Source organism: Vipera ursinii (assembly GCF_947247035.1).
Source record: "Vipera ursinii genome assembly, chromosome: 3".
Lineage (NCBI taxonomy): Eukaryota > Metazoa > Chordata > Lepidosauria > Squamata > Viperidae > Vipera > Vipera ursinii.
This window is the reverse complement of record NC_139516.1, coordinates 192,001,573-192,020,444: the sequence shown is the minus strand read 5'-3', so window position 1 is coordinate 192,020,444 and position 18,872 is coordinate 192,001,573. Positions and strand designations below refer to the sequence as shown.

The 18,872-nt window shown below is 34.9% G+C and overlaps 1 protein-coding gene across 2 annotated transcripts in view; it reads right to left on the bottom strand.

The window, feature by feature from the left end:
• ZFPM2 (zinc finger protein, FOG family member 2) overlaps nt 1–18,872 on the bottom strand; it is a gene marked incomplete at both ends in the record, with an annotated part of 356,071 nt that overhangs the window by 178,211 nt on the left and 158,988 nt on the right. For both annotated transcript variants that reach the window (XM_083361236.1, XM_083361237.1), the window contains one exon: nt 9,060–9,178. In XM_083361236.1, the coding sequence (XP_083217362.1) occupies nt 9,060–9,178 (119 nt within the window). The remainder of the gene's footprint in view (nt 1–9,059; nt 9,179–18,872) is intronic.

The following is an 18,872-nucleotide window of genomic DNA, read 5'->3' as shown; positions in this document are numbered from 1 at the left end:
TTGATTCTCCCTCTTGCCCTTGAATAGAGAATCTTCAGAGAATATATTTATGCTATTTTTGCAAGTGAGGCCCAGTTGAAATACAAATGCCATTTTGTGAGTTGGTGTAGACACGATAACATGAATTGTCAGTACAGATCTCGTCTAACACTCAACAAGTGCTAAATACTAGCATGAATCAAAGTACGCTAGGAATGTTAAGAAGGCACAACTTTGCTGAGATGCTTAGCAATTTGTAAAGGTCAACATGAAAATCCTGCACACTGCTTTCATTATTAGATCTCTAAAAGTAAAATGTATTTATAATTTTATCAACCTTACCAAGATTTATCAGTGGATAGGATGTTATTTGATAGGTATGTATAAATATTTATCTCCTTGTATTGCTCTTTTTGAATTAAAGACATGAGAAAAGACAACACTATCTGAGGAGGAGGAAGGTTTTTTTGGTGATGCCTGACCCTTTCACAAACATTTCAGCATTTAACATGTACCCATGATGTGTCCTTTTCTTTGTGACTCCTAATCACGGCCCATGTACCTGTCAGGAGGTAGATTCTAGAGTGAATTTATCTCCTTAAGTAGGTACTACCACTAGATCAAAAAGCAAATACTTGGTATCCTTAAAATGCAACCCAGCTGCTCCTACATCTTGAATCTAAGGCTGAAACCCCAGGGAAAATAATGGTTATAAATAATAATAAAAATGTTTCCCAAAAGAAATACCTTCAGAAGAAGAATAAGTGAGCAGATAAGGATTATTTTTGGCCAATGTACAGGTAGGTTTTAAACTCATGATTAGCATAGCTGCAGCATCTGATAGCAGTGTTCCAATATTGATAGGAATGTTCCAAAATTTGAGGGGCTGCCACAAAGAGGGGTTCAACCTATTTTCCAAAGCACCTGAGGGCAGGACAAGAAGCAATGGATAGAAACTAATGAAGGAGAGAACTAACCTAGAACTAAGGAGAAATTTCCTGAAAATTAGAACAATTAATCAGTGGAACAACTTGTCTCCAGAAGTTGTGGGTGTTCCAACACTGGAGGTTTTAAAGAAGAGATTGGACAGCCATTTGTCTGAAATAGTATACAGTTTCCTGCTTGAGAAGGAGGTGGACTAGAAGACCTCCAAGGTTCCTTCCAACTCTGTCATTCTGTTACCTTTCTCAAGCTCAAGCCTTCATACTTGCTTAGAAGAAGTCAAGAGTTACCAATCTGCCTCTTTAGATCTACCAACACAATATTTTTAAGTAGCACCTAAGATCAAGCTTATTTATCTACAAACACACATACACGGAGAGAGGGAGGATATGTGCATGAAATAGAAAAACACACATTTGTTACAGCAACCGTTGTGTGTTTGTTGATGTTGTAATGTTACATCTTACTAAATGGAAGTCAGAGAGATTAATAAAAAAGATTATGTGTGTCCCTGTGGCTAATTGGATTAAATACTAGGACTGAGATTACACAAAGGAACAGCAGCCATCTCAAGAACAAAGGCTGCTGAACAACCCTGAAACAATGAAAGTTTGAAGTAATTTGCCATTAAAAAAATTATGTGAATCTGTGTGATATATAGCATTTTGGGTATACTGTAGGGTTAGAAAAAAAGAATTGTATTTTAATGTTATTACTATAATAGACCACCTACAATCGAAATGTAAGACTGAATAGGCAGTGAATGACAAAATGACTGTGTTATTCAGATAACGCAAAGACATTGTAAAAATGAGAGATTTCTCCTTGAAAACATTTGCATCAGTTTGGATAGTCTTGCCATTTGAGAGTGGGAACTACAGTATAATGTAGCAAGCAATGTTCCATGAAAAGAATGCCACAGGAATGTAAAATATTATTTGAAGTACAAATATTATAAGCCCTAAAGAACAGACATATTGCATGATGCAACAGCTGCTTTGCTGATGCTGCTTAACTGATTTAGTTTAATGATAACGATTGATAATATATATTACTTAATTAAGAGAGTATTAATATCACCCTTTAAATGGAGGGATCAGGTTGCTAAAAACTTGTTTGAAACAAGGTACTGAACACATCAAAATTCACGTCATTCAGGAACTGAAGGTATGCAAGATTGATATCAAATATCACTGTCATGTAAAATTAGTTGTCCAGCAGTGAAACAAAGAGTTAATCATGTTTGTGAGAACTGGCTCACCTTTGAGTAAGTGAAGTAAAAAGTGCTTCAGTTGTCTTTGTTTATCAAGTACAAAATGCTCCAGTTTAAGAAAGATTCAAGGTTTAGAAGGCTTTTGACTTGAGCATTGGGCCCTATCCAACAAGCTGCAGGTCAGTGGTGAGAAAAGTAAGATTCCTGCACCTAGGTAGGAAAAACCAGATGCACAGGTAGGATAGTATGTAGACAGTATCTGGCTCAACAGTTAGTGCCTATGAGAGGAACCTAGATGTCCTGGTGGACCATCACTTAACTATGAGCTAGCTGCAGCATACTGCCAAAAAACCCAATGTGGTCCTGAGCTGAATCAACACAGGGATAATATCAAGACCAGGGGAAGAGATAGTACCACTCTATAACGCACTGGTCAGGCCACATTTGGAAATATTGCTGACCTGACCACCACAATACAAAACAGATGCTCAGGCCCCAGAAAGAATACAGAGAAGAACAATAAAGATGATAACGGGTCTGGAGGCTAAATCTCATGAAAGTATCTTTAGCTTAAAGAAGAAAAGATTGAGGGGAGCCTTGAGAGCAGTCTTCCAATACTTGAAGGGCTGCTATGGGGAAGAGGACACCTAAAGGTAGGACAAGAAACAATGGGTAGAACCCTTGTCAGAGGGAAATCCAATCTGGAATGAGGAGGCATTTCATTGAGAGAAATGAAATAAGAGAGAGAACTATTAAACAGTGTAACAGGTTGCCTCCTGGAGTTGTAGATTCCATCACTGGAGGTTTTAAAAAAAAAGACTGGACTACCATTTGTCTGAGGTGGTATGAGCACACCTGCCTAGGGCAGGGGTTTGATTACAAGATCTCCAAAACCACCTCCAACCCTATAATTCTATTTATAGGCAAATTGCATTGAATACAGTGATATTTATTCCACAATATATGCCATGTATTCTTGATTCTTCAGTTATAAACTCACATGAGGTTACCTTTATATATACAACTTATTCAAGAAGCTAAGATGATACCAGCTTACCTAAACTATCAACTCAGTATTTAAATTTGCACACCATATCAGTGAATTGTGACTGGTAAGACATTATTGCTACACCAGGTTTTTTAGTGAATAACATGCAGAGTGGAGATGAGAGAAAGAAACATGCAATACAGAGATAGGACAAAGGAAGGCAAATTTGTTTCATCTTATACCCTTCTTGCAGTACTAGAGATTTATGGATTCCATCCAAAAATCTTCATAGGTCAAGGGCGTACAATACATGCATATTAAATTATTCAAAACTACACATAACAAGAACCTTACACACAGTTAAAGACAATTAAAAAATAACACACACACACATACCCTCAATTTTCAAGCATAAAAATTAGACATCTGTCTGTCCCTGTGTAACTAATGGATTTCAGACTTGAGTTCACTCAGTCAGCAAATAGCTGAATTGCATTTTGAACTTTGGCACTTGAGTTTCCCAGCACTTTTTCACCTAACTATTTCATTAGGATAACAGCTTTCCACTAAAAGGGTCCTGTTGTATCCCACTAGTTCCCCAGACCCAAACATCACTTATTTTCTCCTATAGATTTTCATCCCAGGCATTGGAATCCTCTTCTCCTTATCGGGTTGATACAGACCTGATTCATCCTCTCTTCTTTCTGACAGGGGCAACAACGAGGGGAGCGGGCATGATACAACTACTCATTGTTTCGTTTCAGAGAACCCTGCCACAGGGCATAGATTAACACCAAAAAATAGATGGCTGCAGCCCAAGAAAACCATTTTTCAGAATGCCTCCACTTGATTAATGAAGTCATGGCATCGACCACAGTTGACTTTCATAATGTGCTCTATATTCTTTGCTCCTTCTCCCCTTAGAACTATCAGCTTCAGTCAGAAAAGTTTCATTTTTCCTTCATCTGAAAAAAGGAGCACCAAGAATTATGCTATTAACAATATTTGGATGCTCAAAGGGTAACAATGGAAAGCTGTTGTTTTGGTACAACAGGGGCCAACTGATCAGACTATAAACATTCATATCCCACTACTTCAATAAAGGAATCACTTAACATCTGTAGGAAGTTAAGCCTTGAGTACATACAGTAAACGTATAAAAATGGGTAAAGAAATGAGAAAGGAGATTTCCTTTTGCTAAACTTCCATTTCTACTTGATAATATTTTTCTTAGCTTGCTTCCATGTAGCTCTGGACACAGGATGATGAGTTTATTGTATATGAGATAACAAAATTATGGGAGAAGTGGGAGCTTTTGAAAAGAAGGGTAAGGGGAACAATTGCCAGGGCTGTTCATGGGATGGATAAAAAAAGTCAAGACGGCATCTACAACTATATGATTGAATTTAATATTTCAATTTTGGGAACACCTTGGCAGGTGTCAAGGACTTGTGGAAAGTTTCGCACATAAAGTGCCTCATCTCAGATATAAATGTGAAATGTTCAGCTTGATAAATAATCGCAAGCTACAAAATTATTAATTTTATTTTCAATTTTCCCTTACTATTAAGCCAATATGGTCCTGTTAATTGTTTGTAAAGTAAATCAGCACATGGCTTTAGAAGTCACAGCACTGGCTTAGCTTACTTTAGTTGGAGGATGTATACTTGAAGCAACCATCCTCCACCAGCAAGGAATACTCACTGACTCAGTTAAATGTCTTGGTAGGAAGCACTGCCAACCATATTTGTTTGTTAGGATTTTAATGTTTTAATGTTTTAAGTGGCCCAGAGTCATTTCATTACAAGATCGATGGCAAATAGGTTCAATAAATAAATAATCTTGTAAATTTAAGGTACAGAAATTATTAAACAAAGGGGGGAAAGACACACTGAACTCATCTTAACCCTATGAAGTAATAATGCATTGCAAATAACTTGGAAACACAAATAATAGCAATAACACTTAGATGTATATACCGCTTCATAGTAATCACATTATTAGACTTCCCCTTTTGAAACCAGCTGTTTCCACGATGCAGCAACATCTTAAATGGAGTTACTCAATCACTGGAATAAGTGATCCTAATTACTCCACTACCCTGAAAACAAAATAAACACTGGTCCTTTCACCACATTACCCCAGTGCACCTCTTTCTTTACTTCTGAGCTATAAAAAATCTAGTATAGGAAGTTAAAAATACCATTTTTGCAATCATCTCTGGCTTCTGTTTCAGTTCAAGACAACATGAACTTCAATTCACAAAAATGACTTCTTTGTGTGTTTGCTGCAGTGTTTCTCTAGAGTAACCTTTCTCAATGTGGTTCAACAGTTACATGGAGTTCCTTGAGACACCATGGCACTCATGATGGGGGAATTTTATGTTTTTCAAAGACCAAAGTAAAAATGAATGCTAATAAGTGTCAGTCTTTTATTATTCATTTTAGGTGGTTAATTTTTAAGAACTCCTGAAGGTAGACATCATTTATTATATCACAGGACATCAACATAAACCTTTCAAACTGATTTACAGCAAAATCTTCTAAGACAGAACTGATCTCATGCTGTCCTGCAATCTGTACACTTCAAGAATGGAGCAATGGCCTTTGAAGCCCTATTGTATTCAAAGATAAAATTTGTAAAACACTGAGGGCAGTTTACAATCCATTCTTCTTCTCTCTCCCCCCCCCCCCATTTTTCTTCTCTGTGCAACAATTCTGCAAGGTAGATGAATCTATGGAACAATGACTGTTGGCCTAAGCTCAATAATAAGGTTAGAAATTCAGTTGTCCTCATTCCTCATTCTGCACTCCAACCACAAATTCACTCCAGTCCACATGTCATTTTAGCCCCCAAAAGCAATGACTATATAATGTTCAACAGTTGTAATGCACATCCCAGTTCAACTACTGTTGGCTAAAAATGTTCATAAAGCCCATTTAGAAAAAAAAGTTGGCTAAAAATAAAACATTATGAAGTGCCAAGAGACAAAGCCTTTCTATTATGCAGAATTAAAGTAATAATTTTGTGGAGGAAAAAAGGATTTTAGAGGTTTTTATGACAAATGTTTAAAGCAGTGATGTCAATTCTTTGACACTTTGGTTTCAGCACTGTTATTATGTAAGTGTAGCTCATGCCTAGTTTATGAATTAACAACATTTGGCATGCCTCCTCCTTAGTTCATCTGCTAGAGCTTCTACTTCATGACCTCAGTTCTGTTTAGGTTAATGGAGTCAGGTCCTGTGGCTAACTCCCTTCATAATTCTTCATCCATCCTAGCTGAATTTGACCAATTCTCTTTCGCTGTTGTTGCGGCAACAAATGATACTTCTATCAGTTTATTCAACATAATCAACCTCTCAGTGTTTTGAGATGTACATTGTTAACATAATTCAAAATAGAAATATGAAACATCCAAAGAGTGCTTGACATCTAGCACACTTACTCAATTAATTACTGCACTGAATTAATTAATCTGTTGGGTCCCCAGAGCCAACCACCAGTCATTTAAACTCAGGCATGTAATACTTGTTAGAATATAAACCAATTTACAGAGGTACACAGTGTTTAAATTTTATTACAGACTGAGTAAAATGGAAACTTAAATGATTTTCATACAATGAAAACATGCTAAAGTGCAACCACCTTGTTCAGTATCAAATGCTTCAGTGAAAGATAGCAAATTTTGAGATGTACCAAACCCCTATGAATCATTAAATGCATAGTACCCCCTTTTTATGATCCTGTCAAATCTCTTAATTTGGGGTAGAGTCGAGGCAACTAAATGGAGCTGAGCATTTACTGGCTGGATGCCCTTCCTGACACCATGCAGAGTTCACAGCAGATAGTTTTTCTTTGTGGCTGCTACCCAAGATTGAACTCTCAACGTTCCAATTTCCAGTTGGAAAATTGCACACCAATTGTTTTTTTATAATTATGGTACTTCTTTCACCCAAAAGGATACTATGACTATCGTATCTGTCCACTTGGTGAGCTGTTAAACAGTTGTTAATCTCACTGTACAATTCTGAGACTAATGTTCTTCATTCTATTTAATACATACAGTATATTCCTAGACATTTATATTTTGGAAATATGCTCCAACAGAGAAAAGCTGTGATTTTAAATATTTAGATAAACACTTCTCTAAATAAAACCTTGAAAGTTACCACTATTTTTAACCACTTTGCACACATTCCTAATAGCCGATTTGTGCCTTGAAAGGGGCAGGAAGCATGTAATAGTTAAGCCACTATTAGGTTTCCTTGCCATTGCTCTATATGGAAAGATGTTTCCTATGCATAACCAATATGGGGACATTCTTCAGAGCAGGAGATTGACTGGAGAAGTCTGAGTTGCTAAATAACCTGTGAAAATATTTGCTATTGTCAGCGCCTTAATTTTATTATTCTCTAGGCAAGGCACAACATTGCAGTGATGGCATGCTACATTTTTATGAAGTCAAATTATTCCTAATAATCAAATGTGTACTAAGGAACAGTTTATCAATAAATTTCAATAACAGGAGAAAGAGGAAGGCAATGACAACCACCACAGAAGCCTGCTCAGCTGGACTCTTCACTCCACACCCCCTCCCAACTCCCACACATTGCAGTAAATCTAGGATATATAAAAATAGCCAATTAGTAATTGTGCTGCATTATGTAATTTGAGATTGGAAAAATAAAAGCTGGATGATGCATACAATGTTCTTAATATCATAGTATATATTTATTTATATCCACCCATCTGAAAGGCCACATGTATGAACATTTGTAGTTTTCGTGAGATTTTAAAATAATGCAGAACTTCAAGCCTGTAAATATAAGATTCATAATTCTGAAGGACAGCAACGACTTCTGACTGAGTATACTTGCCTATTACCAGATTGTGCATTAGTAATGAGCACACTCCTTATTTGCAATAATTTCACAATCAAATGTGTTTTTATTATTATCATGTATTCTGTATTTCATAAGAGTGATTCAAAGTCTCAATAGCAATCTGGATCTATATATGTTAATAAATATCATATATTAAAAGCAACTTGTTATAATAAAAATAATCATATGATCCTGCAACTTTGCCAAAAAATTCTAGCAGCAGCATTGAATCTAGCATTGAAATGTAGGAATAGGAATGTAGAAATAAGATGAAGTTCCAGTAGAAGCAATGGAAACTAAGCATCTTATGCTTAAGCTTCTAATAATATACCTGGGACCACAAAGACTCACAAGATACGAACTGGCATTTCAAGGTAAGTACAGCCTCATCTAAAACAGGTTGGTACTTTAAGCTTACCTACAATCATTACTCTTTCCTTAAAGTACATACATTTGTTTAACATCTGTTTGTGTTAAAATGTGAATTGCATGTCCTCCCACTTATCGCCATCACAGCATCCCATGGTCATGTGATCAAAATTAGAACACCTGACAACTGGCATGTATTTACAACTGATGCAGTGTCCTGAGATCCCATGATCACCATCTTTCCAAGTGGTTTCTGATAAGCAATGTCAATGGGGGAAGCCAGGTTCACTTAACAACCAGGTGATTCGCTTATCAGCCATAGCAAAAAGGTCATAAAATTGGATCTGACTCACTTACAACCTCTTCACTTAGAAGTTCTGGTCCCAATAGTGGTGGTAAATTAAGGAATATTTATACTTATTTGTTTAACCAAAATTTAAAAACAACAGCCATGTATAAGACATTAAAAACACAGATTGAAATTCAAAACAATAGCTAACAAATTCATTACAATTGCTAATATCCATCAACAATTAAAAGCAGACCGAAAGAACATTGCCTTTAGTATTTTTCTAAAGACTAAGAGAAAGTGGGCCAAATGCCATTAGTTATTTATGCTAATAAATGAGAGAGCTTAAAAAAAACAACAAAGCTCCAATATTTGGTGCTGTGCTTCTTAACATACCAGTGTGTTGTTATTCAAGTCCATTTTTCCAGCAAAGGGCCCCCATGTTGTTCCCACCGGAAGCTGTTGCCGACTCTGGATCTTGCGTTCTCCATCCTTCTGGAACATCTCCAATTCCCCTGAGAAGCAAAGAAAATAAAAAGAGTTTACCACACTAGCCCACAGCAATCTCTCCATTGTTATGTTTATTAACCAGCCAACATTTAGGCAATATTTGTTTCATTAAAATCACATATACAGTGTCATTTCCATGGGGACTAATCCAAAACAAGATGGTAGACATTGCATAATGCATGGGTCCCAAGCCCCACTCCATCTTATTGTGGGTCAATGTCACAAACATGTACAGAAATCTATGATATCAACTCACATACGAATGGGGTAAAGATTGGATTATCACTGTTTATTCTTGCTTGCAAAGTTAATGATCTTGAGTCATTCAGAAAATACAAATATTTTCCCTCCTTACAGTTATTCTCACTGTGTAAATTTCTGTTGATTGAATGTACCATATTCCTAGTATTTAGTCTCACTGCATTTTATGTAAGTATTTGTAAATCAAGAATATACTATATATGACAATATACTATGCTTGTCATAAAGGTACTGGCTGAAACCCTAACAGAAGGGTGCTATATATAATGATCTAAAGCTCATTACTCACGTCACCAAAAAAAAACCATCCAAAGATTGAGGAACAGCTAGAAGTATTCAATTTTACAATATTAAAAGTTGATACTAAGTTGGTGGGTTTCCTTCTTTCCTTTTTTTTTGGGGGGGGGGATACTTTTCAGTCAGACAAGTCCAAGCAATTTTCTGGCAACATTTTTGGCATTTGTTTGCCATTGCCTTCTTCTTAGGACTGATTTACCCTTCCCTTTCTGATATAATTTTCCTGACCCAATCTCATGAATCAAGACTTGCATCTTCTGTTTAGATAGTGTTTTTCTGCTGCATAAGTCTTTAACACAGTTTTCTTCAATCTTGGGAGCTTGAAGATGAGTGGACCTCAACTCCCAGAATTCCCCAGCTAGTATGGCTTGCTGGAGAATTCTGGGAGTTGAAGTCCATCCATCGTCAAGCTCTCAAGGTTGAGAAACACTGCTCTAACATATTTATCAGCTGCCACAGTTTGTTAAATAACTGCAGAATGATGCAATCCTGTTTTCTCACTTCTCATCTTTCAACACTCTATTTGAATTTTCGTTGCCTGTCAATTCTGCACAGCAGAACTTTTCTTTCCTTTTGGTTTGAGTCATATCTTGCTATATTGCTCTCAATTAATCAGTTAATTGGATAGAAGCCAACTGTGGCCTAGATGTTGGATGGCAAATCTGTCCATTTTGTTTTGTACAGCCATCCTGATAGTAAGTCTCTTTCATTTCATTTCTGCAACAATCTACAAATCTGACAAAAAGAAAGATAGCCTTTGTATATATTCTCATGTAAGATTCTCCTTATGTATACATTTTTTGTGAGCACTTATGCAACTGGCATATGCATTTCTGTACGTGATGATATTTAATGTATTATTATGTTTTTACGTGCAAAGAAACACATAACAATATTCTGAAATTTAGACTGACTACCTTCTATTCCTACTTTTCCATCACTGAAATGGTGTTCTTTCTTCTCCCCTAATACCAGTGTCCTTGCAAAATAGCAAAAAGGACCGTACTTTTTCATTGGCGGCTGACGGGTAATTTTTGAAAAGTCTCCCTTTTTCTGTTCAATCTATGGAGAAATATGTGTACATTAACACATACAGAATGTTTTGGCTTTTGTTTTAGATAAACATGGAAACTGGCAGTTTTGCCTGTTTTTAACCATTAAAAAGGAAGCATGTCTATGGACATGTCAAATTTAACTGATAGCAGAGAAATCATGAGAATCTTTGAAAACCCTTTTAAAAATAATTCAGTCTCTCTTTCTGCCACTGACATTTTTCATCTGAAAAGGGTTCAGACTCAGTCAAACAGTGACTCCTTATCTATACCTGTGGATTTACAAACAGGCCTGGCTTTTAATGGATTAAGAATGACAAAGTTAGGGCAGATTATTCAATGATAACCAAACATCTACCAAAATCCCCAGTTGCATAGGACAATGCTATTCTTTTCAAATAGCAAAACTTCTTAATAGAAGAACTTAAAAGATTGCTTATACAAAATGCAAAATTGCAAAAAGCAGCCAGTAAGACATTTTCTTTTCCTCATTCAATGTTATTAGCAAATTGATCTCCATACACAATAGCTTCCTATTTCATTGTTTTAGATGGAATAATGTATCGACATATTTCAAATATAAATAATGAATTTATGTTGTTATTTAGATAATGTAAGTTCTGAGCAATTTCCATCCACGTTTGCAGTTAAGAAATGGTGAACATATTGGAAAGCTGTACATGAAAATATTTTTTTTATTTAGTTGAATTCAAATAATTGCTACAATTATTATTTGATATTATAATGTCTCTGAAATTAATCAGACTGATAAGCCTAAATGGAATCCCTTTGGACCATAACAGTAGGAGCAAAACTGGATAACTTTGGACTGAATACATCTAAGAAGAACTGTAATCACAATGTTAGAAAACACAATCACAGTCAGGCAAGCCCACATCCGTAGCACAACTGGAAGTAAACATATACCCGTTCTTTTGTAAACTGGTGATGAATGACAAAGGGTTGTAGCTCAAATAAATCCACCCTGAAACAGTAAGTAGATATCAGAATGTTTAGAGGAATGTCAAATTTGCACAATAAAAATTGAACATCTTTATCTCATGTAAATGGTCAACATCCCCTCTCAAAAATAAAACAATCCAAGCAGTTCAGTGAAGACAAGGGAGACCTTCTGCACAAGGATTTAATGCCAGTGTTCCTCAACCTCAGCAAGTTTAAGATCTATGGACTTTAACTCCCAGAAGTTGGCTAGGGATTAGCTGGGGAATTCTGCTGGCAGAGGAATTCTGGGAATTGAAGTCCACATGTCTTAAAAGTTGCTGAAGTTGAGAAACACTGTTTTATGCTACTTAAGAATCATGTCCAAAGCTGAGTGTTTCTACAATATCTGAACCCAACCGGTGCCAAACCTGCCCAAGTGTGACTCCCAAATACGAGGTGACATCAGTGGAGGAAAAAAGCCCTGGATAACATTAGCTATTCTGAGTGCAGAGCTAGTTCGCCCCCTGTGGTGCACTTCTGGATAGTGCGTCAGTATGAACCGAACGGACTAGCAATCTTAGGCAGCCAAACAACTACGCTTTATTAACACTGTAGTCTCTTGACTAATGTATCACCATATGCTAAATCAATAAATCTACAATATCTGTATTTTGCTGCTGTGCTTATTTCATTTCTAGCTTAGATATAGTGCATTCAAAAACACAAACAACTTATTTTTGTTATTATAAAACTCTTCAAAGTTTATGGATGGCCTGTATTCCCACTGGGAATACTTCCTGGAATGACATAGTCTACTGTTCCTGGGTCCTTAAAAGGGAACTTGGCAGCTTCAAAGCATCCCCTTCATAGAAATCACTCAGGTTCTTTTTGCATCTAACTAGACAAAACAGTACTATTCTGCCAGAATTGATATGAAATATTTTAATTTTTGCAGATGCTTTCAACTCTTCACCTGCATACAGTAATTTAGACAAATAAATTAGAATAAAATTGACAAAAGTTTTCTCTAATTCTACTTTCTCTTTCTTCAGGAAATCAGCTAGCTTCAAAGGCATTTTCATGCCGTTTGGTATTTGCTTGTTTGTAGTAAATATCTTGTAGATGGAACAATGCTAACAACGTCTTTTTCTTTCCATGTTCTATCTATAGGGTTTCATGCAGACATTCCCTAAGACATGACAAAATATGCAGTGGGAAAGGGAATGGTGTACTGTCAAAAACAGCTAATTAATGAAACTAAACAAGAAAGGCTCTATTATGAAAAGGAAGAAATTTGCAGCTTGCTATTTCTAATTCTACTTCCAATTTTATAGCTTTATATATTTACATTTCTTTGTTCTGTTCTATACTTATTTTATACTTCATCATTTCTTGATTGTTTCTAATTCTACTCTTTCTTTTTACAGTTCCAGTTTGTCCCCGTAGCTTTTCTTCATTTACTAGAAATGTCTTCCTTTCTCATTGTTTCTTGGTTGCATTTTTTTTTTCTTTTGTGGTTCCAGTTTTATATGGTTCTTCATTTCAACTTGCATGACTTTGTGATAATTCTATTCTGAACCACTCTGAAACTTAGCCATACATCTTCACTGAAAGCTAAAAAAATGAACAACATCACATTACAGTTTCTAATAAGAGTCTTAACTGTGTTACTCTGATACAGCAAAAACAACCATATGTTTTGGCACTACAAGAGAGAGTAATGTACATGTTAGTCTTAAAGGTGCAAGACATTGCTTCAATAAGAGCAAGTATATGAAAGAAGAAATTCATGTTTTCTAGAAATCAATATTTTTGCATTGCATTTTTAAAAAATATTCTTATTTACAATGGAAGAAATTGCCTTCAAAATAATATAAAGAAAAATAATGACTGCCCACAATTTACATAGTCATTCCATAAATAGATCAACCACATAGCTAATCTGGCCAAAGGAGAACTATGATTAATATTGATAAAAACTACTGCTGATGTTTATAACTTAAGTTACACACTATTTTTAAGAATAGGCAGGTTACAGAGGGTTTTTTTCTGGAGAATATTTGCAAAGAAAAAAAGATGCTTTTTATTTATTCCATATACTTTTATCTAACCACATTGCCACTTTTGCTATCTCTACTGCGCATTACTAGAGTGCTTCAATGCACGGTTAATATATACTGCAGGAAATATACCGTAATTGAGATATCACTCTGATGTCTAAATACGTTCACTAGTACATGCAAGACATTCACTGGGGAATAAATCACACTAAAATATATAGACCTTTGATTAAACATGAACAGGATTAGGCTGCTCAATTGTTTGACAATTAAATAGAAAAATGGATCATGGGTGTTCATTATAGACAAAAGACAGCACAGCAGGAATTTTCCTTTCCCCATATGCATTTCATGAAGATCTTGCCCATTTCTCACTTGCTGAATATGTTTGTGCAAATATGTGTGCCCCATAGTATGCACTAATCAATTTTTAGGAAAGATAATACTGCTAGTGCTATGGGCGGTTTGTCTTATCTTGTTGATATAGCATACTTTTAAAGTCTGTGATTACTCAAAGACTTATGATAGGTACACTGTAAAAAAAGCCTCAAGTCATGGTTCACTAGCTCTGCTACAAAACATCCCATGGCTTTTAAGATAATCACCCACACCTTAGTAAGACTAGAAAGCGAGGTTTCAATTGTGGCAATTTCTTCCTGTGTGTTTATGGTATATAAATAAGAATTAGCAAAACATATTTATCACTTCTTTCACAACATAATGCATAATGATTATAAAAATAGTTGATGGCTAACGTGAGCAAAATTTTCTGGATAAAAATTTCTTGACCTTCAGTTTGTAAATGTATTAATAAACTAGACTGAAATATAAGTTCTGAAGAAATAATAAATAAAGAAAAAAAACTGGCCTACAAGTTTTTGGTATTAAGGCCAAGGAAATACTTATCAATTATTTCTGTTTTTCTCCCTTGCTTAAAATTGCTATATAAATTGAAATGGGAATTAGACATCCAGTACACAAACACAACTTTGAAAATACTCAGTTTTCAATGTTCAATGAAAGGAAAGATGTTTTAATAAGTCATCAATGAATAATACTCAAGTGATTTGAATTATTGTAATATGACAGAGGAAAATATTGCTGTTAGCCATCCAGAATTACATGTTTGAAATGGAAAGCCCCAAAAATTGAATGAATAAATGTACGGATAATTTAGAATCCTCATTTAGTCCAAACTTAGTGACTATCAAAGATTACATCCTTCCAATTCTCTGCTATCCTCCATGGATGCTGCCCATTCTCAATATAATTCATTTTTTTCAGTTTTAAACAGCTTGGAGCCAAGATGCCTGAAATAGAGTCTTCTCCCTTATCCACAAGGATCCATTTGTGACCACAGAACCTTCTCAACTGCAAAACATTTTCCATAGAATTCCCTCTTAAGAAGACTCATTTGGAGCACCCGGTTTTTAACATCAGATGATTTAAGGTCCATGTAATAATAGCTTTTATTTTTTAAAAAAAATACATAAAATTAAAAAAAGAGGGGAAAAACATTTTAAAAAGATAAAAAATAAATGTGAAAAACATGTCTAGAAACATTAACTAAACATAAAAAGCCCCTGTCAGAAGTTAATATTTGGCTAACTAAATATATCACACAACAAAACACTCTTAACTATTTAAATACTCATAAAGGCTAGTTTGAAGCACAAGTCATCATCTGATGGGAATTATATTGAATGTGTCACCTTGCAGACAGTAAATCTGCTACAACATACAGTCTGGCCAGATTTTGCACAGCAGCCCTTAAAATCCATTAGATTGTGCCACAAACACAATGAGTATTTAAATTGTTAGTTAAGAGTACTTTGTATTATGATAGATTTAATTAGCCACATATTAACTATTTTTTATTTATCTAATGTTTTCTCCCCTCTCTATAGATATTTTTAGATTTTTCTTATACATTATGTAGTTTTTGTTTTAATATATTTTTTAGTTTTTAAAAGAATAATAACTGTTTATGTCCCACATTCCTTATACTAGTCTATGATCATTGTGAAGATTTGATTGATTGAAGGTCCATGTATTATCTCACACATTTTAGGATCAATGCTTTATTGCATTTCAATCCTTGTATTCATTAATTCCTTCTGCTAAGCTATTATATATTGCTAAAAGTTTTAGTCGTTTTTTATTTTATTTTATAAATTTTCCTACAGAAAAATCTACTCCATACTGTACATGCTTCTGAACAGTTTCCTCAAAGTTGACGTTGTATCTTGTGAAACAGCTCTACAAGCCTACCTTACTAGTTTCTATCTTCAAATATCTTTGCAATTGCCACCTTCATTCTGTTTCTCCATTGCCCCATAGTATTCAACGTTAAACTACAGTTCTGAGCATAAACTTGAAATACGGCATTCTCTCCTCAAATACCGCACTCATACCCAGATAAATCAGGCTAGCCATTCAGTGATCTTATCCCTCCTGACTCTTTAATAAATCGAACCTCATAAGTTCACTCTGTAGGAAGTTGTCATTAAATGAAATTGTGACCTTATCCGTTGCTTGAACTTACCCTGCTGACAACTACATTTATTGTAAGGATAAGAAATCCTAACAAATGAACAAAAAGTCCTACCCTTTTGATAATTGTGATCTTAGTTACATGTATCTTTAGCAGATGGCATCATCTCTTGAAAACGTCTTGGTGATTTCCCCATGATGAATATCTGATCAAAGAAAAATGTGCTCTATAGGTAACTGCTAAGGCCACTGACAGGGAACAGCAGAAGTTCATGGAGGGAAGATACTTATGTGACAGCTCTGAATCAGATGCTATTAGCCAAACACAAAGAGGCCCAAATTAGTATGTAATTGTGCTGAAACAGATAACAAAACAGAGGTGGAAAAACAGTAAAAGGTTCCCTTTAGAGGATTTGTTCAGCATTTACAACAGGAAATACAAACCACAAACTGGCAAATAAAATCACAAGGCTTGTTGCCATTTTTTTTTGCAAGACTGCCTTTCTGCAGTCTTATATAGACTATCCAGTAATATAAAAAATTATTAATCTTATTGTTAATTTATTAGATTTATTAAGCCCACAGACTCTAAAGAGACTCTAGGCAGCTTACAAAAAATAAAATATAAAACATAACATGACAATATACTTAAATAGATATTATCGTCATACAATTATGTTTACATTATCTGCTGATCACGCTTAAGGAAATTACTGATTTCCTGAATTTCCTCCATGCCTTGTTTCTGAATAACTGAGAATATTACCTTATACTCAAAAGGCATTGTATCAGATGCAAGAAATCAATAAGTTCAAATGATTACAAGTTTATTGCATGCTAATGCTGTCTACGAAAATCTGAACTACAAATGGTCAAAGCAAATTGGTAAATAAGATCAATGGAATTCAAGAAGGGCTGGACTTAGATCTTTTTAGTCATGAAGGGACTTGAGACTAATGATACATTTGACTCCTCCCTTAGGCTCAGCCTGGTCATCTCCAACACACTGAAATTGGAGTCTTTGTGTATAATTTTTCATAATAATATATAATCAATTAAGAAAGCATAAATTTTACATCTGTCATACAGAAAGTTTCTGCCAAATATTTTCCACAGTCATTAAACAAAGCAATTATGTCATCAGATATAAATGGCTATGTATCACTACATTTACTCAAATTGTACATTTTTAAGCCTATGTAAGTAAAGGAGGAAGAGGAAAAAGAAACAAATCCAAGGATGCCAGCAACTTTTATCCAAATCACACACAGATATAAATTTTTGGAAGCTATTAAATATTCTTTTAGATGTTGACTGGGACGTTGATGGCTGACTATTGTGTAATTGGCTGTTGTTTCCAAGGAAAGGGGTTAGTAGCACAAGGAAACAGCAGCCAACAACTTAATAGCCAACCATCAACACCCCAATCAACATCTAAAAGCGACACACAACAGGTACCATATAAATACCACACACAGAATAGTCAAAAGCACATACTCTGCTAGATTGAAGTTCCCTGAGGATGAGCTCCAGCAGAGATCCAAAAGCTTGGAAGACTAAACCTCTGGGACAAATATATCCGCCTTCATTCATAAACAATGTATATTCCTGTTTCTTAAATTTCCTTAACTTTGCTCTTTGATAATGAAGAAGAAATGGGAACTGCTTAGGACAAGGCATTATGCTTTACTATGTAATACTTCACTATAAAATACAAGTAGGTATTTTTTTCTCATTGAGAAATACATCAGATACTGAAGGACAAACCAACTCTTTTATGAATTAACACTGTTTATTCAAACATTTTAAAAATCCATCTGCTGCAAACTGACTTTTTAAAGGAAAATAACATTTCCTATGTATATTAAAAGAATTTTTTTACACTTGGATAATTACATTGAAACCTGAAATATTAAAGTAATGTGTTTCAGACTTCAAGGGAATATTATGCAGCAAGGGAGATATTTCATCCAGATGATTTAACAGAAGTACTAATTTCAGAAAAAGCTTCTTTTTGTATCAAAGGCAATGGTGATCCACATCTATAGCAATCAACCACTTTAATCAAAGCATTTATTGTATTTCATTTTCTTCTTGTAAATATGCTGTATTAAGAATGACATTCTTAAGTAGAAGTCTAAATTAATGTCTATCATGTCAGGATGAAATTGATCACACTTTTCTCCAACTATTTGCAACAAGTGCAATTTTATTTTCTTGAAGACTACTATGCAAAGCTTATTGTATTAACTTGGTTATCATTAACATACTCTACATATGAATCATGTTGGAATGAAAAAGAATTTGTTTCCTTACAATACAAGTTGATTGTGCTATGAGAGAACAATCTATATAAGAAGGGCAAGCCATTATTATCTCCACTCAAAACAGGTGGAAGAATCATCAGACCATCTCTAGGGAGAATTTAATTCCTACGTGTAGCATAAACCACAAATAAATTTAAAAGGAAAAACGTGGTAATCAAGGGAAATTCAGATCTGATCTTATTTTCCATTTCTAAATTTCCTGAATGACTCGCATACTATACCCTCATCTGGGTATATTTATTGAAATAACTGCATAGATTCTTGCTT